The sequence below is a fragment of the Pelodiscus sinensis genome, chromosome 23 (assembly GCF_052426305.1).
Source record: "Pelodiscus sinensis isolate ZL-2025 chromosome 23, ASM5242630v1, whole genome shotgun sequence".
In the NCBI taxonomy this organism is placed as follows: Eukaryota; Metazoa; Chordata; order Testudines; family Trionychidae; genus Pelodiscus; species Pelodiscus sinensis.
Genome location: NC_143074.1, coordinates 7,049,880 through 7,073,154, shown reverse-complemented (window position 1 = coordinate 7,073,154; position 23,275 = coordinate 7,049,880). Strand labels below are relative to the sequence as shown.

Sequence of the window (23,275 nt, the reverse complement as noted above, 5' to 3'; positions counted from 1 at the left end):
GGTCCCTTCCTGGCAGGAATACCTCTGGCAAACCAGAGGAAGGTAGCTCTGGAGTGTCACAGAGCAGGCTGCTGGGCTCACTTGCCTCTGATGCACTCCCATGTGAGATTGGCAAGGGGTTTGCTTGCTCAAAGCACAGCTGGGCCAAGAGGGAACTGGAAAGAGGTGCTGCATGGTCATACGGTGATACTCTACCCATGCAGAGTGCTAACTGGTAGGTGTCTTGTGTGAGGTGTCGTCCTGCTCTCTCTCCTCTGGCTGTCTCCAGCTATCTTGAGGTGCGTGGAGTCCTAATTACACCTGACTAACAGACTGCCCCTTTGCTGTTTTTCCCCTGACAGGAAGCAGTTTTGTTGTGAGCGAAGGAAGCTACCTGGACATCTCTGACTGGTTAAATCCAGCCAAGCTCTCCCTTTACTATCAGATTAACGCCACCTCTCCATGGGTGAGGGATCTCTGTGGGCAGAGGACCACTGATGCCTGTGAGCAGCTGTGTGATCCGGAGACTGGTAAGTGGCAAGAGATGCGGCGACACATTGGAGGTGTCTATGGAGCCAATCTGGAGCAGTCCCTGCCTGTCTAAACTTTTGCTTGGTATTAAGAGTGTCTGTGCTGGCGGAGATGCAGTGCTTCCATCTGCTGCCCTTCTAGCATTGGCCTGCAAGGTACTGGTTTTCTACGGTGCTGCAGCTCTCCTGCATGGGATTAGGAAGGGGCGGGGTTCTCTCTTTCCTAACCTTGAAATGATCCATCATTTTCTTATGATGTGCACTGTGGCGGTTCATTGAGCCTCTGTCTTTGACCAGCATCCCACTGTGCTAGGCAGTTCTGTGGCGTGGCACGGGGTGGCAAGGGAGTTAGTCTGCTCTTCAGTGGTCCGTCATCTGAATAGCTTTGCCCTACAGAGTATAGTCCCATCATGGGTGTCGGAGTGACAGTCCTGTTTGGAGGCGCGGTGGAAACCGCACACCTGTGCATTTGTGCTCTCGGTCCTAATGCCTCTACTGGCATCTGTGGGGAACTTGTCCCAGAGCCTGTCGCTAGCAAGGAGATGGAAGGAAACCAAGGCTGTGTCTAGACTGGCCAGTTTTTCCAGAAAATCAGCCGCTTTTCCAGAAAAACTTGCCAGCTGTCTACACTGGCCGCTTGAATTTCTGCAAAAGCACTGATGATCTCATGTAAGATTGTCAGTGCTTTTGTGGAAATACTATGCTGCTCCCGTTCGGGCAAAAGTCTTTTTCCGAAAAACTTTTGTGTAAAAGGGCCAGCGTAGACAGCAGAGAGTTGTTTTCCGCAAAAAAGCCCCGATTGCGAAAATGGCGATCGGGGCTTTTTTGCAGAAAAGCGCGTCTAGATTGGCCATGGACGCTTTTCTGTAAAAAGTGCTTTTGCGGAAAAGCGTCCTGCCAATCTAGACGCGTTTTTCCGAAAATGCTTTTAACGGAAAACTTTTCCGTTAAAAGCATTTCTGGAAAATCATGCCAGTCTAGACGTAACCCAAGTGTATAACCCGCCAACAAAGGAAAGGAAATGTGTGAGCAAATGAACTGACTCTGGCCGACTGGAAGCCACTGTCAGGGCACTTTCCATTGACAGCACTGATCCAGAGGAAGCAGGGCTTGGCATGTGCGGATGTCCTTGTGGCTGTGATTGGTTTTCTGATTAGGGCCCTTAGTGGCTCTGCAGGGTCCAGGGAGAGCTACCATTTCCCCAGCATCTCCCTGGAAAGCTTCCCTGGCTCATGGGAGGGAAGTGGCCTTGGCACTGATAAAACTCCCTGTGTGCATCTGAAACTACAAAGCAAGCAGATGACCTTGGCTCCCTGGAGAGTCGTAGCTTGCACGGGTTGATCCTTGGCGTATCAAAGGAGAAGCATTACACAGTCCCCCCCTTCCCACTCCTCCTTTGCAGTGGGTAGTTCAGCCAGGATTGGGCGGGGGGAGGGGGAGACACATCCCTGGCAGCAGGGGAGATTGTGTTTTCAGATTTCTGCTAGCTGGGTTTGAAGAAGAACCATTTGTGGCTGTGAAAGTTTTTCTGAAATGCCATCAGACCCGGGAATGTGCCCTTACTGCACAGCAGCCTGCACTGCAGAAAGGGGCTGCTTTCAACTCTTCCAGCGCTTAAGGCAGTGAAAGCTTTCTCCACATGCTCTTTGAGTTCCAGCTGAGACTGCCCCCCTCTCGGAGAAACCCTTCAGAGCAGAGTTGTTTCTGGCTGACAGTAAGGCTGGTGCAATATCTGCCCTTTCTTCCTTTCGACCTCGGCGGGGGGCACGTGCACCTGTTGGAAAGTGATTGCACAAGGATAGTGCCGCATGAGGGCTGAATTTTAGTTGGGGCCACCAGACCTTGTGTTAGCTGCCCATTCCTGAATGAAGGGCACGTTTCAGCATTAGCAGCCCATTCCTGAATGAAGGGCACGTTTCAGCTCCAGCTGGTGTGGTTGTTGTGGCTCTGGAGATACAAACATCTGGGCTCTGGGAGATGTTTTGCCCTGGTGCAGATAGTGGGGGAGAGGAGTCCCAGAAGCAAGAGAGGACTTGCAATTATAAAACATCATTTAAGGCTGGATTGTGTTCTCAAGAGCTGGTCAAACAACTGCCCAGGAGTGGATAGGTGGAGGAGAGAGCTGTGTTTTGTTCGCTTCAAAGTGTTTCTCTTTCTCAGGGCTTGTCTGCAGAGGGAAGCTAACGAGTGTAGTGATAGCAGGATAATGCTTCCATTATAGCTATAGTCAGTTTCCCTGTGTAGACAAACCCTCAGTATCCCCTAGACTCCCTGGGAAGGGGGAAGAACCATTCCAGCAAGGAGGGTTGCTGTGCACATAGAAGCTTTTCCTCTAAATAACTCAAAGCCCTTTGTAAACCATCGAGAGAGATCAGTCCAGCTGCCAGAAAGCGCAATCACCTCTGGGGCACGAGGCAGCTCCTTGTAACTACCCTGCAATTCAGGGACGAAAGTAAAGAATTCTTCAGCCAGCTGAAATGGCAGGGAGAACGCATGGCGGCAGGACGAGCCTCGCAGCTCCGTTCACCAGCCCCATGGCACTGAAGGGGCTGGTTTAATTCTTGCACGCTCCCTGCGGTGAAGGGAGGACGGCTGCTTGCCACAGCGGCAAAGCTGCTGCATCCCATGTTTCTCTCGCTTGTGAGAGCAGCTGCTGCTTCTTGCCAGTTCCCTCTGTGCTTTAGTGGGGGACGGCAGAGCCCAGAGGGAATGGAGCCGGGCTGGCTCCGGAGGTGCGCTGCTGAGCTGACCCCACAGGGGCTCTGTGCCTTGGAGGTACAGGCAGTCCCCGGGTTACGTACAAGATAGGGACTGTAGGTTTGTTCTTAAGTTGAATTTGTACGTAAGTCGGAACTGGCTCCAGATTCAGCCGCTGCTGCTGAAACTGACCAGGGGCTGACTACAGGAAGCTGGAGGCAGAATTGCTCTGCCCCCAGCTTCCTGGAATCAGCCGCTGGTCAGTTTCAACAGCGGCTGAATCTCGAGCCTGGGACAGAACAGCTGGGCTGCCAGGTAGATCCCTGCAGGACCAACCCGGCAGCACCCCAGCTGCTCTACCCCAGGATCCACAACAAAAGCCTGGTCTGCTGGGGGGGGGGGGGCGCACTAGCTGCGCCCCCCCCCCCCAGCAGACCAGGGATACGGGGAGCAAAGCCGCAGCGGCGGCGGGGTGCCGCACCTCTGAGGCTTTGCTCTGGCAAAGCCTCAGAGGGGCGGGACCCCGCCGCCGCTGCGGCTTTGCTCCCGGTGCCTCTGGTCTGCTGGGGACCGTCTCCAGCAGACCAGGGACACCGGGAGCAAAGCCACAGTGGCGGCGGAGTCCCCAGAGCAAAGCCTCAGAGGCGCGGGACCTCTCTGCCTCCCCGGCTTTGCTCCAGGTGTCCCTGGTCTGCTGGAGACGGTCCCCAGCAGACCAGGGGCACCCGGAGCAGCTTTTCTCGCCCCGGAGGTCGAGGTGGTGGGACCGCTGCGCTCTGGGCGGTCCCGCTGCCTGCGAGCTCCGGAGCGAGAAAGCCCCGTTTGTAAGTGCGGATCCAACGTAAGTCGGATCCGCGTAACTCGGGGACTGCCTGTACTGTTTTCCACCTGCGTTGCCTTCCTCACAGTGTGATCCAAGTGTCTGCCCTCCTGGATCTTGCTGTATCATTGATCTGGTGGAGAAATGAATCAGTTAAAGGTCACTGGCAGGAACCTGCTGGCCATGAGCTGCAGACAGCATGCGCCCAGCCCTGCCCTGTCATGTCACGTCAAACCGCAGGGAGTGTGTGAAGGCGTGGGAGCAGCTAGACCAGGGGGAGTGGGAATGTAGATCCGGCACGCAAGGTGTCAGCCCTGGGACCCGCCATGAAGATGAGTTCTATTCTGAAGCCTCTCCTGCTGTTCTTGGCTCAGCCCGCTCTGCCGGAGCATTGCAGCACATATGTTCTCTCTCCGGGGTCTCGCTACGTCACTGGGGTCTGGGGAGGTGAGCCAGCAAGCAGCAGTGAGCTGAACCTGGATATTCTTATCCGCAAGTGCCTCTCTCCTGTTTTCCCAGTAAGGAGAGATCAAGGGCAGAACTTGCAAAGCAGACCCCAGCTTGCCTCCAAGCCAGCGGATAAACAGGGAGCTTGGCCCAGTCTCAGCCAGCTCTGAACGCTCCCCCTCTGAGAACCAGGAGTGTGGAGTGGGCCCACGTTCCCCACCCCTGCTCTAGGCACTGGTGATGGTTGGGCCAGCAAGTTTACGACACGGCTACTTGGCAATAAAGTTCTGTGCTAGGGAAGTGCTCCAGGAGGGCTGGGTGGGAGTAGAACCTGTTTATGGGTCAACCTCCCCCCACAAGTGACATTTTCATCTTGAGGGAGAAAGTCCTGAGGTCCTGCTGTGTCCTATAAATTGTGTCTCATTTCATCCCTTCCGGGTGAAGGGCTTTATACACTGGTTAGAGCCCAAGTGGTCGGTTGCTAGCAGCCTTCCCTGCTCATGGCTCTCCAGACTGCATAGGGGATTGGTGGGGGGAGGGACCCAATGACAAATGGTGGCTGAGGTCTAAAACCAGGAGGGAGAATGAACCACAGCAGGAGGGTGACAACCCCTTGTGTCGTGTTTGTGCTCATTTCAAAGTGCTTCACAGGCATTAGCTACGCCTCTTTCCTGAAACGGAGTTTGGCCTTGTTATCCCTGATTTACAGGTGGGTAAACTGAGGCAGTAAGCGGTGCTAGAGGGAATCAGTGACAAAGCTGAGGCTGGAATCCAGGACTCCTGCTGTAGCCATCCCATGAAGCCTGAGTCTAGGATACACGGGTAGAGCCCAGTAGTCAGTCCATGGTCCCTGGGGGTTTCACAGCCATAGGTAGGGTTAGGACTTGGGCCCTTCTGCTCCAGAAGCACATGCCTCTTCCACACAAGGTAACGGGGATCTCCTTTGGCTGTAGCAGTGGGAGGGGCCTGTGACACACACATGAACAGCTGTGTGAGTCCATGGTCCAAAGGGCAGCAAAGCACCTACACACCAACCAGTGCACTTTGAGTTCTTTGGGGTGGCAACTGCCTTTCCCATGTTCCGACAGCCCCTGACATTAAGGGTCCTCTGGGCCATGACTGCAGAATCATAGACCCATAGAGCTGGAAGAGACCTCAGAAGGTCATCAAGTCCAGCCCCCTGCTCTAGGCAGGACCAATTCCAATTAAATCAACCCAGCCAGGGCTTATGTCAAGCCGAGACTTAAACATCTCTAGGGATGGAGACTCCACTACTTCCCTAAGTAACCCATTCCAGTGCTTCACCACTTCCCTAGGGAACCCATTCCAGTGCTTCACCACCCTCCTAGGGAAATAGTTTTTCCTAATATCCAACCTGGACCTCTCCCACTGCAATTTGAGACCATTGCTCCTTGTTCTGCCATCCATCACTACTGTGACCAGCCTTTCTCCAGCCTGTTTGGAACCTCCCTTCAGGAAGTTGAAGGTTGCTCTCAAATCCCCCCTCACTCTTCTCTTCTGCAGATTAAATAGACCCAACTCCCTCAGCCTCTCCTCGTAGGTCATGTGCTCCAGCCCCCTAATCATTTTGGTAGCCCTCCACTGGAGCCTTTCCAATGTGTCCACATCCTTCCTGTAATCGGGGACCCAGAACTGGACACAATACTCCAGATGTGGCCTCACCAGAGCCGAATAAAGAGGAATAATCACATCTCTGGATCTGCTGGCAATGCTCCTCTTAATGCAACCTAATATGCTATTAGCCTTCTTGGCTACAAGGGCACACTGGTGACTCATATCCAGCTTCTCATCCACTGTAATCCCCAGGTCCTTTTCTGCTGACCTGCTGCTTAGCCATTTGGTCCCCAGCCTGTAACTATGCTTGGGATTCTTCAGTCCCAAGTGCAGGACTCTACACTTGTGCTTGTTGAACCTCAGAACAAATGATTCAAATCAGTCTTCTGCTCCCAAGCACGAGCGTGCCCTAGGTTTTATAGGAGATGTGATTCCTATGATCCAGCTGACTTTGGGAGGCGGTGGGAGGGGTTTGCCTTCTCTTTCTCTGAGCAAATGCCATGTGGCACAGCTGCAGCAGGACTCAGACTGTTTCTCAAAGGGATCCCTGGGCGCTGTGTAGCTCTGAAGTGCTGGCTGGCCTTGGGGCTGCCTGTAACACTCCAATAGGGCTTAACCAAAAAAAAATCAGGCCCCTTTGTCGGGAGGCCAGTGCTGTCCGTTCGTCCTGCTGTGAGATTTACACGAGTGAGAGCAGCTCTCTATTGGCAAGGCTGGCTACAGACATTCTCAGCAAGGGACCAATCACACCGTGCTTCGGACAGAACTGCCGCCCATTGCAAACTAAGGATCGGGAGGGGTTTGTGCTGAGATTTGGCGCTTACTCTGCCATCTCTCTCTCTCTCAAAGCTTTGTGTGCACATAACAAAGCTGCTGCTTGTACCACACAATATGCTGCCTCCTCATAACACCAGCGAGGGGCTGTCTTTCACTAGCTTCCCTTGTTTGCGCTGGTTACACATACAAGGGTGTCTTTTCTCCCTTCTCTGTGGCATACTCCAATACTGATCTGTGTGCACAGTGGCCTGCTTTGTGTGCACACAACTAATTCACTCCCGCACGTTGCAGGCAAAGCTTAGGAGGCTGCTGGAAAACTGGTCCTGTTGGGCCAAATGCTGAAATGTTTTAATTGCGTGTGCTGGTAGACTTACCAGTGCAATGGTATGCACGAGATGGAAAGCAACCTGGGCTATCAGGGGCACATGGGATTTTGCCCTCACAAATCAGACATCTAAATTGTATCATCTCTAGAGCTGATGGTATCAACACAGCTGTGAGCAGATTTGATTGAAGATTAAAAAAACAAAACAGGCGGTGTTGAGGCCCCTTTTAATAATTGGCAGTGAAATTGGTTTCCAATGTCATCCAAACAGTTTGCTTTGCCATGGCCATATGTTATTTCCAGCCCAGTGGGGGCTTGCCTGCAGGAAGCTCAGAAAAGACATTTTTAAATATATCCTATTAAACAAGCAAGCACCCTTAGGCTGTGTCTAGACTGGCCAGTTTTTCCGGAAAATCAGCCGCTTTTCCGGAAAAACTTGCCAGCTGTCTACACTGGCTGCTTGAATTTCCGCAAAAGCACTGACTTCCTACTGTAAGAAATCAGTGTTTCTTGCGGAAATACTATTCTGCTCCCGTTCAGGCAAAAGTCCCTTTTGCACAAAGCTTTTACACAAAAGGGCCAGTGTAGACAGCTCTGATTTGTTTTCCGCAAAAAAGCCCCGATTGCGAAAATGGCGATCGGGGCTTTTTTGCAGAAAAGCGCATATAGATTGGCATGGACACTTTTCCAAAAAAAGTGCTTTTGCAGAAAAGCGTCCATGCCAATCTAGACGCTCTGTTCCGAAAATACTTTTAACGGAAAACTTTTATACTGCTTCCTTCTTGTGCAAAAGCATATGCAAATGAGGCACAGATTAGCATATTGCTGTGCTTCATTTGCATAACTAATTAGGGGCCGTTTTTGCGCAAGAGGCTTTTGCGCAAAAAGGAGCTGTGTAGATGGCTCCTTTTTGTGCAAAACCCTCTTGTTGCACAAGAGCCGTTCTTCCTTATTTTTATGAGGCCCCTAATTAATTATGCAAATGAAGTGCGGCAATAGGCTAATCCATTTGCATAGGCTTTTACGCAAGAAGGAAGCAGTATAGACGTATTTGTTGTACGTACTAAAACTGCCCTTTGATCCCACACAATGCAATTTAATATAATGCAGTTTTTCTGAAGTATCTAAGGGTATGTCTACACTAGCCACCCTAGCTCGATTGAGGGTGGCTAATGTAGTCATTCAAACTTGCAAATGATGCCCGGGATTAAAATATCCCTGGCTTTATTTGCATGTTCCTGGGTGCCTCCATTTTTAAATGCCCGGTAGTTCAGTCTCCCTGCCCATGGCTACATGCAGCACAGGCTAGGTAGTTTGAACTATAGCTCCTAATTCGGACTACCGTTACTTCTCCTGCAATGAGGAGTAACAGTAGTCCGAATTAGGAACATTTTAATCCTGGGCTTCATGCAAGTTTGAATGACTACATTAGCCACCCTAGTTTGAACTAGGGTGGCTAGTGTAGACATACCCTAACAATGCTTGTTTTTTCTCATATACATTAACTATTTTCATTGTTATAACGAGCCAGCCTCTTTGTTCACTTAGACGTATATGTGATGAGTCTATTCTCACTAAGATCTGTGTATTTATAATGTGTTCAGTAGCAGCCATGTAATATCTGATTTCTTTTCATCCATCCATCAGCACAGCTTGATTTATTTGCACCTTGGCACATGCAGCAATTAATTTCCATGCTAATTTAGCTTCAGGTTTAAGTGATATAATAAAAATGCATGAAACACAAAGGGGCAGAGTTAAGGTTATCTGGGCTGCCTTTGCTTTCTCATTTTCTGCCATATGCAGGTTTGACCATGGAATTGTTAATATTCTCAGAATCATAGAATCATAGACTACTAGAACTGGAAGGGACCTCGAGAAATCATCAAGTTCAGTACCCTGCCCTCATGGCAGGACCAAGTACCATCCAGATCATCCCTGATGGATGTCTATCCAACCTGCTCTTAAATAGCTCCAGTGATGGAGATTCCACAGCCTCCCTAGTCAATTTATTCCAGTTTTTAACTACCATTACAGTCAGGAAGTTTTTCCTAATGTCCAGCCTAAACCTCTCTTACTGCAATTTAAGCCCATTGCTTCTTGGCCTATCATCAGACGCCAAGGAGAATAATTTTTCTCCCTCCTCCTTTTAACACCCTTTTGGATGCTTGAAAACCACTATCATGTCCTCCGTCAGTCTTCTCTTTTCTAAACTAAACAAGCCCAATTCTTTCAGTCTCCCTCATAGCTTATGTTTTCTAGGCCTTTAATCATTTTTGTTGCTCGTCTCTGGACTTCTCCAATTTCTCCACATCTTTATTGAAATGCGGTGCCCAGAACTGGACACAATACTCCAACTGAGGCCTAATCAGCGCAGAGCAGAGCGGAAGAATGACTTCTCGTGTCTTGCTCACAACACTCCTGTTAATGCATCTCAGAATCATGTTGGCTTTCTTTGCAACAGTGCACACTAGATCCCTTTCCTTGTACTCCTTCCTAGACAATCACTTCCCGTTCTGTATGTGTGAAACTGATTGTTCCTTCCTAAGTGGAGCACTTTCATTTGTCCTTATTAAACTTCATCCTGTTTACCTCAGACCATTTCTCTCGTTTGTCCAGATCATTTTGAATGATGACTCTATCCTCCAAAGCGCTTGCAACCCCTCCCAGCTTGATACCAACTGCAAACTTAATAAATGTCCTTTCTATGCCCATATCTAAATCATTTCCATAAGGGGGGGAGGATCAGAGCCCCAGGCTTCCATAGTCAAGTAGGCCCAGTTCCTCTGTGTCAGCACCATGCACACAGCCAGCCGAGGGGACGGGGCACCAGTCCTGTGTGCACCCAAGATCCCCTTCACGTGCCATAACAAAGAGCCTTCTCCGAGAGCGACTGGCGCCGCGGCGCTCCATTCAATGCGAGCACAGAAAGTGGCTGCTGCACTCAATCCAGATCCTGTCGCTGTTGTTAAAGGCAGCTCACCCAGAAAAGAAGGGCACTGTGCCCGTGCTTGTGCAGGCAATGGAGCGAACACTGGGGGCAGTCAGCCGTGCTCTCTCTGTAAAATGGGGGCACTGAAAGGGTCCTTCTGTGCGTTAAATACTGCTTGACCTTGGGCCACCAATTACAAATGGGGCTTTCTCTCTCAGGGACACCCCCTCCCCCCTCTTCAGGAGAGACAGGCAGCCAGGGAGAGCAAGAGGCAGTGTAGGAGGCGGTTGTGTTGAAGATGTCTGTGGATGACACACAGACATGGTGCTGTCTCCTCTTGGCCCTGCATGTGATGGGGGAAACACAGCTGGGCTGGCTGGCATAGGGTGGGGATGGAGAGCTGCAGGGACGTGGCTGATGTTATTTCCAGGCCTGCTTTCCCGCTGGCTCATTGGCTGTGCAAAATGCTTGGCCAAGGCTGATGCTTTGTCCATCTGCACATGTTGAAGCCTTTTCTTTTTGGATATCCACCCCTCCCCCCCATGCCCAACCTGGTGCTGACCCACAGAGCCAAGGACAGGAGTAAAGTGTTGCCTCAAGCATCCAAGGTCATTGGCTGGAAAAGACACCCCTGAAGAGAGAGGGAGGGTGTGAATGCAAATGTGGGCTATCAAGCCAGGCAGAGAGAGGGAGGCATAGAAGGGGAAATTGGGACAAGATCCTGGGAAGGAGCCACGGGCCAGCAAGCGAGGTGGCGCACCTCAGGTGAAGTGCTGCGGCACCACACTGTACAAAAGCTGCAAGTAGACTGGAGAAACCCCAGGGGAAAGCAACAACAGCGACAGGATCTGGATTGAGTGCGGAAGAGCTGGGCCATGAGGAAAGGTTGGACGAGCTCAGTGTGCTTAGTCTGGAGAGCAGATGCTGGGTTGGGGGGCTGATAAGTCTTCAGTTAGGCAAAAGGTGGTTGTAGTGAGATCAACGATCAGTCACTCTCCTTGGCCACCAAAGGTAGGATGAGAAGCTCTGGGCTTAGTCTGTAGCAAGGGGAGTTCAGGGGAAATGTTCTCACTGTACGGGCAGTTGAACACTGGTTCAGGCCATATAGCAATGTTTCTCAAACTAGGGGCCGCGGCGGGAAAAAAATACCGGGCCTCAGTGTGGCTGCCGATAGGGGAGCAGAGTGGGGCGGACTGGGAGGAGGTGGCAGCGGGGGGAAGGGGGAACCGGCTGCCGGGAATAAGGGTTGGGGCCAGCAGGGCTGTCCCGCGAAGATCAGGGCAGGCGGGTTGGTGGAAGCAGGGTTAGGGGTAGCAGGACTGTCCCATAGAGATCCAGGTGGGTGGGCAGCAGGCGGTGGAAGCAGGGTTGGAGGCAATGGGGCTGTCCCGCAGAGATGGGGGGGAACGGGTGAGCAGGTGGCAGAAGCAGGGTTGGAGGCAGCTGCGCTGTCCCATGGAGATCCGGGTGGGTGGGCGGCAGAAGCAGGGTTGGAGGCAACGGGGCTGTCCCGCACAGATGGGGGGAGGGGACCAGCAGAGTGGAAGCAGGGTTGGGGGCAGCGGGACTGTCCTGCGGAGATGGAGAGGCTGGTGGGGGGCGGAAGCAAGGTTGGGGGTAGCGGGGCTGTCCCGCGGGGATGGGGGGGTGGCAGGCGGGCAGGTGGCAGAAGCAGGGTTGGAGGCAGTGGGGCTGTCCAACAGAAATCGGGGAGGGCAGGTGGAGGAACCAGGGCTGGACGGGGGGCGGGAGGGCTGGCCAGGGGAGAACAGGAGGAAGAGGACGGGAGAACCAGCTGCGGGAAGCAGGGCTGGACGGGGGCTGCTGGGCTGGCTGCGGGAGGTCGTTGAGGGAGCAGGGCTGACGAGGGACATTGGTGGGAGGCGGGGGAACTTCTCGTGTAAGAAGGTTTTTATGGCATGGCCACACAACAGATGGCACAGCAGTGTGGCTGTAGCACCATAGGGTAGCTGCTTCCTGCAGTGATGAAAGGAGGTTTTCCACCTGTGGCGATAATCCCCCCCCCCACCTCTCCGCTCTGTGCTAGCAGGGCAGTGGAAGAATTCTTCCCTCGCCCCCGCTGCGTCTACATCTCCTCGACGTGCAGACCAGAGTGGCATTGCTTTACCCCCTCAATTGGAAACGATGAGCAAAGAGAGAAAAAATGATCGGGAAAGAAAATAGATTTTTGGAGCCTTCTGTTTGTGGTTGGGGATTAAAAGACTCATCACAGCAAGTCAGCTGCTCTCCCTAATCAGGGCTAACTGGATTACTCTTCTGCAGGTGGCGGGGGGGGGGGAGTCTGGACAGATCTCTGCTCCGCAGCCCCTCCTGACAATGCTACTTTGGGAAAGCAGACAAAATTTTAGAGGGAAGAGTCGCTGGATTTAGGGGTTGGGATAAAATAATTTGCCACTTTACATCTATAAAAGAGACACCCCCTCACGCACATCCCAGATCTCTTAGGGTATGTCTAGACTACATGGCTCCGTCGACGTGAAACGAGGTTTACAGGACCGGTCGAGAAAGGCTTCCTCAGCCGACAGATCCGTGTCTAGACTGTCACGCTGTGCCGGATCAGCTGATCGTCAGTACAGCACGGCGGCCATGTTTACTTTAATGAAGCGGGGATTATTTAATTTCCGTCGACGGAGCCATGTAGTCTAGGCGTACCCTTAGAGCTAGAGGCTGGGATTTGGGATATTATTATTTCCATGTGTGTAGAACTTTTGATACAACATGTGGGGTCACCATCCTTTGCCCCGAGTGTGTTTTGTAACCGATGTGTTTCCTGTTAGAGCAGTGTTTCCCGAAGTGGGCTGCGGGGTGCTGCTTTGTTTATTGAAAGTCTCTGTAGCCACAGAGCCTCACGGTTGCCATTTGCTCTGGTTTGCCATTTCCAGCCAAGAGGAGCTGCATGAGGCAGCGATCTGGGCCACGCTGCTTCCCATGGCTCCCCGTGGCTGGAAACAGCGACCTGGAGCCTTTGGGAGTTGTGAGGCTCCGTGGCTACGGTGCCTTTAGATAAACAAAGTGAAGCGGCCCATTAGCAGCTTTTCCAAAGCAGGCCCATGAAAGCAGAGTTGCAGCAAGCAGGTTGGTTTGTGTTGCAGGCTGTGGACCAGCGGATGAACCACCAGGCAGGTGGCCTCAGAGAGCACTGGGGAAGAGCTTTCAGAAGTAGGGAGGCTCAGGGAAGGGGCAGGCTTGATGCTGGAATTTGGGTTGCCAGCTTTATTTGTAAGAAATAAAGCCAAAGCCCTGAGAACGAGGGTATGTCTATACTACAAAGTTAGTTCGAACTAACGGACGTTAGTTCGAACTAACTTTAATAGGCGCTACACTAGCGCTCCGCTAGTTCGAATTTGAATCGAGGATTAAGCCTAGTTCGAACTAGCTAGTTCGAATTAAGGGGTGTGTAGCCCCTTAATTCGAACTAGTGGGAGGCTAGCCCTCCCCAGGTTTCCCTGGTGGGCACTCTGGCCAACACCAGGGAAACTCTATGCCCCCTTCCCGGCCCCAGACCCCTTAAAGGGGCACAGGCTGGCTACGGTGCCCGTGCCAGGTGCAAGCCTGCCAGCACCCAGCCAGCAGACCCTGCACCTGGCACGGCTCGAGCCACCCACCTGATGTCCCCCAGCCCACCCCCTCTTCCCGGGACCAGGCTGGCGGCTCCCGGGAGCTTGCCCTGGACCGCAAGAGGCAGGCACCTTCCTGGGCTAGTGCGGACATCGTGGACCTCGTCCACGATCTCCGCACTAGGCACAGGAAAGTGGCCGTCTAGGGCAGGAGAGCTGCCAGCCTGGCCACCCAGGAGCAGGTGTGCATGAAAGTCAAGGGGGTCCACTGAGACCCCCGACCCTGAGCCCTGAGCTTACAATGGCCATCCTGGGTCAGACCAAAGGTCCATCTAGCCCAGTAGCCTGTCTGCCGACAGCGGCCAACCCTAGGGACCCTGGAGGGGATGGACCGAAGACAGTGACCAAGCCATTTGTCTCGTGCCATCCCTCTCCAGCCTTCCACAAACTTTGGGCAGGGACACCACTCCTACCCCCTGGCTAAGACTACTCCATGGACCCAACCTCAATGACTTGATCTCACTTGCCTTTAAACTCTGTTCTAGTTGTAGCCTTCACAGCCTCCTGCAGCAAGGAGTTCCACAGGTTAACTATTTGCTTTGTCAAGAACAACAACTTTCTCTTACTAGTTTCAAGCCTACTACCCATTCCTTTCCTTTGGTGTCCTCTAGTCCTTCTTTAGGGGAACTCATGAAGAACTTTTCTGAATGCACCCTCTCCACCCAACCCCTGCTTTTAGAGACCTCTATCCTGTCCCCCCTCCATCTCCTCTTGTCTAAGCTGAACAGTCCCAGTCTCTGTAGCCTCTCTTCATCTGGGACCTGTTCCCAACCCCTGATCATGTTAGTTGACCTTTTCTGAACCTTTTCCAAGGCCAAAATATCTTTTCTGGGGTGAGGAGATCACATCTGTACACAGTACTGAAGATATGGTGTACCATAGTTTGATACTTCCCCTCCTCCTTCTTCCCCTGGCTTCCCCCTTCCAGCTCCCTCCTCCCAGGTTTCCCCCTTCCCTCTCCCACCCTCTCTCTTCCCCTCTCCCACCTCCTTTTCTCAGTGTCCCCGAGTTTTCTTCAATAGAGTTTCTCTTTTTGAACACACGTGTCCTTTATTTTGTACATTAGGAAGGGGGGCTAGGGAAGGGTAAGTGGAAGGAGGTGAGGGAGGAATAGGGCACGAGCCCCCGATGGGGAGGACTGGGCTGGCTCTGCGGGCTCCTCGGGGTGGAAGCTCTCCTGCAGCCCCCCAATTGACCCCCCCCGGATGGCAGCCTGCGGCAAATGCAGCCAGGCTGATGGCCGAGTGCTGTGATGTGCCAAGTGTGGGCATTCAGGGCACTCCAAGCCAGGACTGCTTTGCTGTCCCTCATCGAGTTAGACAAGCCAATGGGGAACCCCTGAGAACTGTCTGTCCGGGGTGGGGGTCGGGTCCCTTTAAGCACAGCCCTCGGCTAGCCTGAGGCAGCAGCTCCACGCTCTAAGTCCTAACCTGATGCCCTGCCGGCACTGCTTCCGGCCATCCTTAACTCACTGGACCACCTTGATTTTCATGCAAACCTGCTCGTGGGTGGCCAGGCTGGCAGCTATCCTGCCCTAGACAGCCACTTTCCTGTGCCTTATGCGGAGGTCATGGACATTGGAGGCTTCCCCCCAAACCTCAATGAGGTCCACAATGTCCGCACTAAACCAGGTGGGCGCCCACCTCTTGCGGCCCCGGGCAGGCTCCTGGGAGCCGCCAGTCTGGTCCCGGGAAGAGGCGGAGGGCTGGGTGGCAGCGGTTGGCTGGCTCTTGCCGTGCCAGGTGCAGGGTCTGCTGGCTGGGTGCTGGCAGGCTTGCACCTGGCACGGGCACCATAGCCAGCCTGTGCCCCTTTAAGGGCTCCGGGGCTGGGAGGGGGGCAGACAAGTTTCCCTGGTGGTGCCCAGAGTGGCCACCAGGGCAAGCTGGGAAGGGTTAGCCTCCCTCTAGTTCAAATTAAGTGGCTACACAGCCCTTAATTCGAACTACTTAATTCCAACTATTAAGCGCTCCGTTCATTCGAATTAAGTTCGAACTAGCGGTTTGCCTATGTAGCGCCTATCAAAGTTAAACTAACGTCTGTTAGTTCGAATTAACTTTGTAGTGTAGACATACCCATAGTGACTGACTGGATACTGTTTCCTGGGCAAGGCATGTCCTTACCCTTAGAATAGGCTCAGAGGGGTGTTTGGTTTAGTCTGTATCTGAAAAATCTTAAAAAACAACAATGGTCCTGTAGCGCCTTAGAGATTAACAACAATATATAAACAATTCCATGAGCTTTCGTGACCACGACCCGCTTCTTCAGGTGACAAATATTTGTTGATGGGTGGCGGAGCAGCCTCAGTCCATGGGGAGCTCAGACTCCCCCCCTTCCCCCATGTACAGGAGTTGCTGCCACCCTGTGCTGCTGCCTCTGTAGCAGAGGCAGCATCATGGGGCGGCAGGCAGCCAGTCTGCATGGGGAGCTGGTTTTTAAAGGCCAGCAGATTGGTTCACGCCTGGGGCCCCACGCTGCTGTCTCTGATATAGAGGCAGCAGCGTGGGGTGGCAGGAGGCTTCCCAGAAGCAGGACAGGGAGCACACTGGCTGCCAGCCCCACCCCCACACCCACCCCTGGGGACTATTGAATAGTCGTGTAATGAATAAGAATTCATATGATTACACCACTATTCAGTTACCCGATATCGAACATCCCTATTCGTAACTCCCGCCTGGAGAGGTGAGTGACCTGACTGCCAGCAGCTCCTGCCGTTGTGACACGGAGGGTACGTCTACACAGCAGCGTTATTGCTGATGACTGACGTTATTCCAAAATAACACAGTGCACATCTACACGACATGCCTTTATTTTGAAATAATGTCGAGCTGGAGGATTTCTTACTCTGCCCCATGGGAACCCTCATTTCATGAGGAGTAAGGGACATTGAAGGAAGAGTGCTCTTCCTTCGACTGCCTGCTGTGTAGACAGCACCAAAAGCCAAGTTACACTAGTTTGACTTAAGCTACACAATTAACATAGCTTATTCCGACTTTTGCCCTGCTGTGTAGTCGTGCCCTTGGAGTTTAGAACTAGGGATGTAAGTGACTAGGCTTATTGGGTCATCAGGTCGCTATTTGAGTAGTCACTTCCCCTCCGCTTGATGTCTCTGTATCAGAGGCACCAAGGGTATATCTAGACTACAGGGTTTTGTCGACAGAAGTTTTGTCCGCGGGTGGCTCTAGTACATTTCAACGGCAAAGGCGAAGCAGGGTGGCAAGCACCCCCCTTCCTGACTAATTGAGTCGTCGATAGAAATTCCATCGACTGCTCAATTAGCTGATCAATCAAAACGTAACATCCCTATTTGAAAGCCAGAGTGTTTGAAAATTCCTTCTCAGGCCTTGCAGCAAGCCAGATGCATAGACCGCGGTCACCTGATTCCTGGCCAGGGGGTCTCCCTCCTTAGCCAGTGCATCTCGGCTCTGTGGAATGGAGTTAATATCCCAGGGGGAAGGGAAGCTGGCAGTATCACCTGCTCCTTTACGTTGCTGAAATAAACCTTCCAGGAAACCCTTCAGCACATCCTCCCTCTGTTGGAATTGAGGGAATGGAGTCAATACAGTCAGTGCTTCTGTCGGCTGTGGCAAATAATCAGCAAAGTGGAGGACAAAACAAACCCCTCTGCTGCTGTGGCCTCCACTTTAATCAAAAGCACCACTCGCAGCTGCCTCCCCCCCATCTCCAGAATACAGGCTCATTTCGACCCGATGGCTCCTCAGAGGACACCTCAGCGAGTGTGCGCCAGCCTACGGCTCGAGTAATTCCAGGGGCAGGCGCTGAAGATGGAGAAGTGGCCGACATGCCAGCGCCCCCCAGCTCTGCTTTGCAAGCACTTTGAGATGCCGCTCATTTGCAGAACACATATTTGTTATGTAATAAGCGTCAGGAACTAATGAGCCACGCAGCAGCTGAGAAAACTTGCATACTAAGCACTCTCGGCAAAACAGCCGGGTTTCGATCGATGGTAGACGAGAAGAAAACCCCGTCCACTGTGTCCAGGGGCGGGCAAGCTCGTCCTTGGGAGCTGAACTCCTGCAGGAGACGCCACAGCCAACCCTCTTCCCCAGCCCTTTCCCTTGGGCTTCCGCCGCTCGTTATGAATCATGAAGCTAGCAGCTTCTGGCAGGTCATAAATCAGATCTCTGGAGTCGCCAGGACAAATCCCGGGACATTTAATCTTTAATATTAGACGCATTTAAAGCAGTGAATATTTCATGAAGGTGCTGTTGCATTTTAGCACATCGTTAGCTGTCTGCTTCGTCTTGTCCCCTTTGCAGACTTCTCACAGTCTTTGCAGCTGAACCCGTTTCCTTCCCTCCACCAGCAGAGTGCTTACCCCAAACCCCCTAAGACATTCGGAGGCCTTTCGCAGGGCCCCGCGGAAGCATGGTCATTCGTCAGCCTTGTTATCTTTGCCTCAGGGATCCACACCCTTTCCCACTACTACTTTCCTCCCTTCCAGCCAAAGCATGGTGTAGGCAGGCAAAGCAAGGGGAGAGGTGGCTTTGAACTATCCCTCCAGCCCCACATGCTCTGCCTGTGTTTAAACCTTGGTCGGATGCTCTGTCGAGTGAAGGCAGGAGTTGAAGGGGAAAGAAAGGGTTGGGGTTGGGGGGAAAAATCAACAGAAGCTTTTAAGAGTGACTCTGTGCAAATCCAATTAATCTTTTATTCTGCCATCTCTCGCTCCGGGATGTGTGTTTCTACCAAACAAAGAATCAATCTGGGCCAAGTGTAGTTAGGTCTCTGGTGTGGAAAAATCATGACGCCTCCTCTAATGCTTCTGGGAGGGGAATGGGACAGGGGAAATCAGAGACCGAGAGCTTCCGTGTTGGATGAGGGGGCAGAGAGAGCTTGGCTGCAGGAAGGAGAGGAGACTAGGGCAGTAGATGAAAACAAATGCTTGCTGCCATTGTGTGCCCTTCCTGTGAGTTGGAAAACTGGGCAAGAACCAGGACAGCTGGCTGCAATGGTGCATCGTGATGGGCCTTTCAATGATAGACGGATGTCCCAAGAATGTATATTAGAAAGAAGCCACAGCCCAGGAGATTGGGAGACAGAGAGGTGGCTCAGGATTGCTGCTTGCCAAGAGGGGCTCATGATAAGATAAGCGGGGCCTTGACCTAGTGTGACTCCAGCCCAGATCAGGAGGGGACGGGAGGCCATTTGCACCTGTGGGCGGGATGCTGGTCTTTATTGTGAACGGGATCGGTCACTGACCCATCCCTAGCACTCACATGTGTGTGACCCTAATTGGCATCCAGTTATAGCTGGCTGACTGGGCCAAGAATGCCATGGGGGATGGGGCTTCCCTAGGGGAAGAGATTTTGCCTGCTTAAGGGGCTGGGGCTTTACCCATTGGGAGGAGCATTTCATTCTGCTCTGCTCCCTGAACCTGCGCCACCCCTGGAGCGCCTGGCTGCTGCATTGACAGAAGCCAGTGAATCCGGCTGTGCCTGACACGCCTGTAGCAGGGAGATGTGAGCCTAGCGCTTGCGAGGTTCTGGGCCCCCTCCGTTCCCAGGGATCCCAGTGTCTTCCGGGACTGGATCTGTGATGCTGCTGATGGAGCAGGCTGAAGAATGATCAGGACTGGCCATGCCATCAGCTGTTATGTCTCCCCTCCCTTTTGTTTCATGCTCAGCTGTGTTGTGCTGCAGCTCCATGTAAACAGGAGCTGACAGGAGGGCGCTCTCTGGGGGAGCTGCATGCTGCACGGGGTCTCTCTCCCACGCTCATCGGCCTGGCACCTAGATAGATTCCAAAGTGCGCTCAGATCCAGGGAACCCCACAGTTGTGCGCAGGGGAGGGATGGTGGCATGGGAGAGCCACACAGAGGGACTCCTCGTGTTCTCTGCAGACAGAGGTTGAATCTCTCTCCTTCCCCTTTTAGGTGAGTGCAGCTGTCATGAAGGCTACGCCCCTGACCCAGTGCATCGGCATCTGTGCGTGCGCAGTGACTGGGGACACAGTGAAGGGTGAGTGGTGCTGTTAAGGTTGACACTCGCCTCTAGAGAGCCCCTTGGGTCCAGGCTGGCATGTCACCCCACGTGCCAGTGCAGATCCATGGTTAGCACACTGCCTCAGTTTCCCCTAATGGGCTTTTAGCGAGTTCAGTGTTTCAGAGTTTGCTTTCATGCAGAGACCAGCCCTCTTCAGGGATCTAGTTTGTTTAACTAATGGCTGAATGTGGGAGGCAAGCAAGCCAGCATCCTAGCTGGGGGAGTGGCAAATGAACCACAATCTGTTTGCCTGGCCTGCCCATCAGCGTCCTCTGTCCGGTTCCTTACTGATCAGGCCCTCTCAAATGGAGACCCATTTCTGGAGCTTGGCCTCTTGCCATCAGTGGGGGAAGGGATCCTCCTTCTCTGGGCTCAGGGGCACCCAGGGTAAGTCTAGACAACAGGGTTTTGTCGACAGATACTGTCAACAAAGCTTCTGTCAACAAAGAGCGTCTAGACTACATCCAGTTCTGTGGGCAAAGCAAGCCGTTTTGTCGACATGAGAGTGTAGACGCAACGGACAGTGTAGATGCAATAACTCCTTCTATAGACAGAACTCTGTCGATAAAAGGCATTAATCCTCATGGAATGAGGTTTACATATGTCAACAAAACTACTGAGTTTTGTCGACGTTATGTCGACAGAGCTCAGCGGCTGCGCAGGTATAGTTTTGTGGACAAAAGTCCACGTTTGTCGACGAAACCCTGTAGTCTAGACACACCCCCAGAGATTGAACCTTTGCCACTCTTCTCCAGATCTGGATCTCCTGCTGCTGTCTGGCAAGGCCCTTTAACCGAGACCAGGTCTCCAGCAGGACTTGGCACTAATGGCACCCCCCTTTCGAAACACCTTTCCTCAGACACCCTAATCAGTTCCCCTGAGAAGCTTCCAGAACCTTCCTGACTGAGCCCTTGTAACCCTTCACTGAGCCCAGGTGCGCCTCAGCCCATTAACTGCTGCCTGGCCACAGTTGGCTGTGACTCGGTTCATTCTCTTCGACAGAGTCTGTCACAGCTAATGTGGCCCCTGTGACAAGAGCTATGGATCATTGACTTCTGGATAGGGAAACAGAGTTTTACCTTTGTCCCAGCTCCCCTTTCTTGCCTCCCTGTCTACACATTCCTGATTTGTACAGTTGGCTCTAGGCCCACCTGTTGGCCTGGATAAGTGAGCTTGTCCCCGTGTGTCCCTTGCTGACAGACACGCTGCGCTCTCTTCCCCTCCCAGGCCTTGGCCCTACACGACGTTGGAAAGGGGCTACGACTTGGTCACAGGGGAGCAAGCGCCAGAGAAGATACTCAGGTAAGCTAATGACTAGTCAGTCTATCGCTTTGGAAGGGGCTGTCCAAACACATTGGCTCTGCCTGGGGGACTACTCCCGCAGGCTTTGCAGTCACTAGCTCCTGCCGTCATCTTGATTTTCTGCCTGTGCTCCACTAGCTCAGTTTGTAGTGATTGTGTTTGGAAGATCTGCTCAGCTCCTTTACTCTATGGTCACCGTCCCCTTTGTCATGCTCCTGGGTCAGGAAGCAACCAAGGGATGTATGAGCTTTCCAGTGATCCTCCACTCTGTCCTCTAGATTCAGAGGAGCCAGTTCACCCACTTGTGTTCGGCTTGTCCTTCGGCCCCTCTCCTGGCTGTCTCCTGTTCTGGCCCCAATCCCCAGTGTTGGCTTTCTGGACCAAGGTACCAAAGAGGCTCCACAGTCCACCCAACCACTATCAAACCAGTCTCCAGCTGTTCACATACGGAAGAGGGACCTAGCACTTGCCTTGTGTTTATTCCACTTACACTGCCCTCTTGTCTCTCTCTCAGGTCCACGTACAGTCTTGGTCAGGGCCTCTGGCTACCTGTCAGTAAGAGCTTTGTGGTGCCACCGGTGGAGCTTTCCATCAACCCTCTTGCCAGCTGCAAGACAGACGTCCTGGTGACGGAAGACCCAGCAGATGTCAGGTAGGGGATTAAGCTGTCTTGCACTGACACATCTCAGAGCTCCTGTAAGAAGCCGAGAGGCAGTGCCCCTCTGATGCGATAGCTTCCTGTCCTCAGAAGGACTTCGGGGCAGGCTGCATGTGGCTTTGGTACTTCAAAAGGATTTTTCCTGATAGGGTGTGTGTGGGGGAGGAGAGGGACTGGCAATGGATCTGCGTTGTTCTTGTGTGTTCAACCTGCCTTTAGCAAGCAACTCGCCTCAGTTGCTTGAAGGAGAATGTGTTTTCCATGTTCGGCTCGTCTCCAAAACCTTTGCACATGCTTGAGTCAGTACAGCGGCTCCTACGCTGTAGGTGATATGCACGGTGGGAAAGAAGTGGTCGGGTTGTCAGTTCTTCTGAGCTGAGCACTGGGCTGCACACACAATTGTTCGGCTTCTCACAAAAGGTGGGTTTTGTAAGTCCTTGTAGTTAAACTGGTGCAAAAGCTGGATGGATTCTCATAAACCAGTTGAAACCGGGCATATCTTACAGCAAAGCGTTCACCGGTGCAAATTAAGTAAGAATAAGGAACAGGGGTATCGGGAGTTGAAGTGACTTGTGAGAATCACTTGCTCTTATGTGACTGTGACAAGCACAAGTGAGGAATGGTCTTTGCAAGGATCTAGTGGTGGGGACAGAACATTTGCTTGCTTGACTTGGCAAACAGATTATTCATCTTTCAGAAACACTCATATAAATGCCAACAGGGCGGAGTCCAGGGAGCTGGCTATTAGAGCTTTAGGCATTGGCTCCAGGTGGAGGTGGTGGGCTGGGGGACATAGCCAGGCAGCTGGTCCCTAACGAGCAGAGTGCACCTCATTTGACTTGTTTTTTGCATTTTTCTCCTGTGCTTCTCTGTGGAGTTGGTGGATTTTGTTTGGCTTCCCTGGCAGGGCTCAGTATGCTCCCCAGACTTTGATTGGTTGGTCCTGATCTAGTACAGGACCCAGATGTATGGGAACCTCTGCGGGGTGAAGGAGAAGGCTGTCGGGGATGGGAAGCAGAAGGGTTCTGTGGCTCTAATGTACCTTGGGCAAATCACTTGTTCACGCTGAGTCAGAGGGGAAATCAAGCACAGGGCAGGGTCTCAGAGGCTGCTTCGGAGGAGCTGTGAGAACTGTCAGCTAAATGACTTTAATCCAGATGCAGGGCACTCCTCTTGTGGTCCTCCTAGATACATGAGTGTGAGCTCCCTCTCTTGTACCCCTACCCCAACCGTCGTAAGTCTCCGAAATCAATCCATGATCTAGAATGAGGTAGTTTGGTTTTCTGAGACTTTGGGTTCTTTTTTTTCTGGAAAGACTTTCCTGTTTTTGCCATCTCAGACTCAACGAATATTTCCAACACACCACTGCACATTGCACTGATGCACAGGATGCCTCCTGCCAGTGCTACAGGAAGGAGAATTCTATGTGGACCCCTCCTGACAGTCGAAATGACAGTCTGGACTTCTGCACTGAGTGCTTCTGCAAACGGGCCCAGGCTGACATTGTGAACAAACAACATCACATGCCCCATCCCCTCAGCCATGTAGAACGCTACCCACCGCCCCAGAACCACCCCTAGAGTCCTGACC

General features: G+C 52.6%; 1 protein-coding gene across 4 annotated transcripts in view; it reads left to right on the top strand.

The window, feature by feature from the left end:
* ASTN2 (astrotactin 2) overlaps positions 1 to 23,275 on the top strand; it is a 733,588-nt gene that overhangs the window by 302,389 nt on the left and 407,924 nt on the right. For all 4 annotated transcript variants that reach the window (XM_075905850.2, XM_075905849.2, XM_075905851.2 and 1 more), the window contains 4 exons: positions 342 to 509; positions 19,617 to 19,701; positions 20,953 to 21,027; positions 21,542 to 21,679. In XM_075905850.2, the coding sequence (XP_075761965.1) occupies positions 342 to 509; positions 19,617 to 19,701; positions 20,953 to 21,027; positions 21,542 to 21,679 (466 nt within the window). The remainder of the gene's footprint in view (positions 1 to 341; positions 510 to 19,616; positions 19,702 to 20,952; positions 21,028 to 21,541; positions 21,680 to 23,275) is intronic.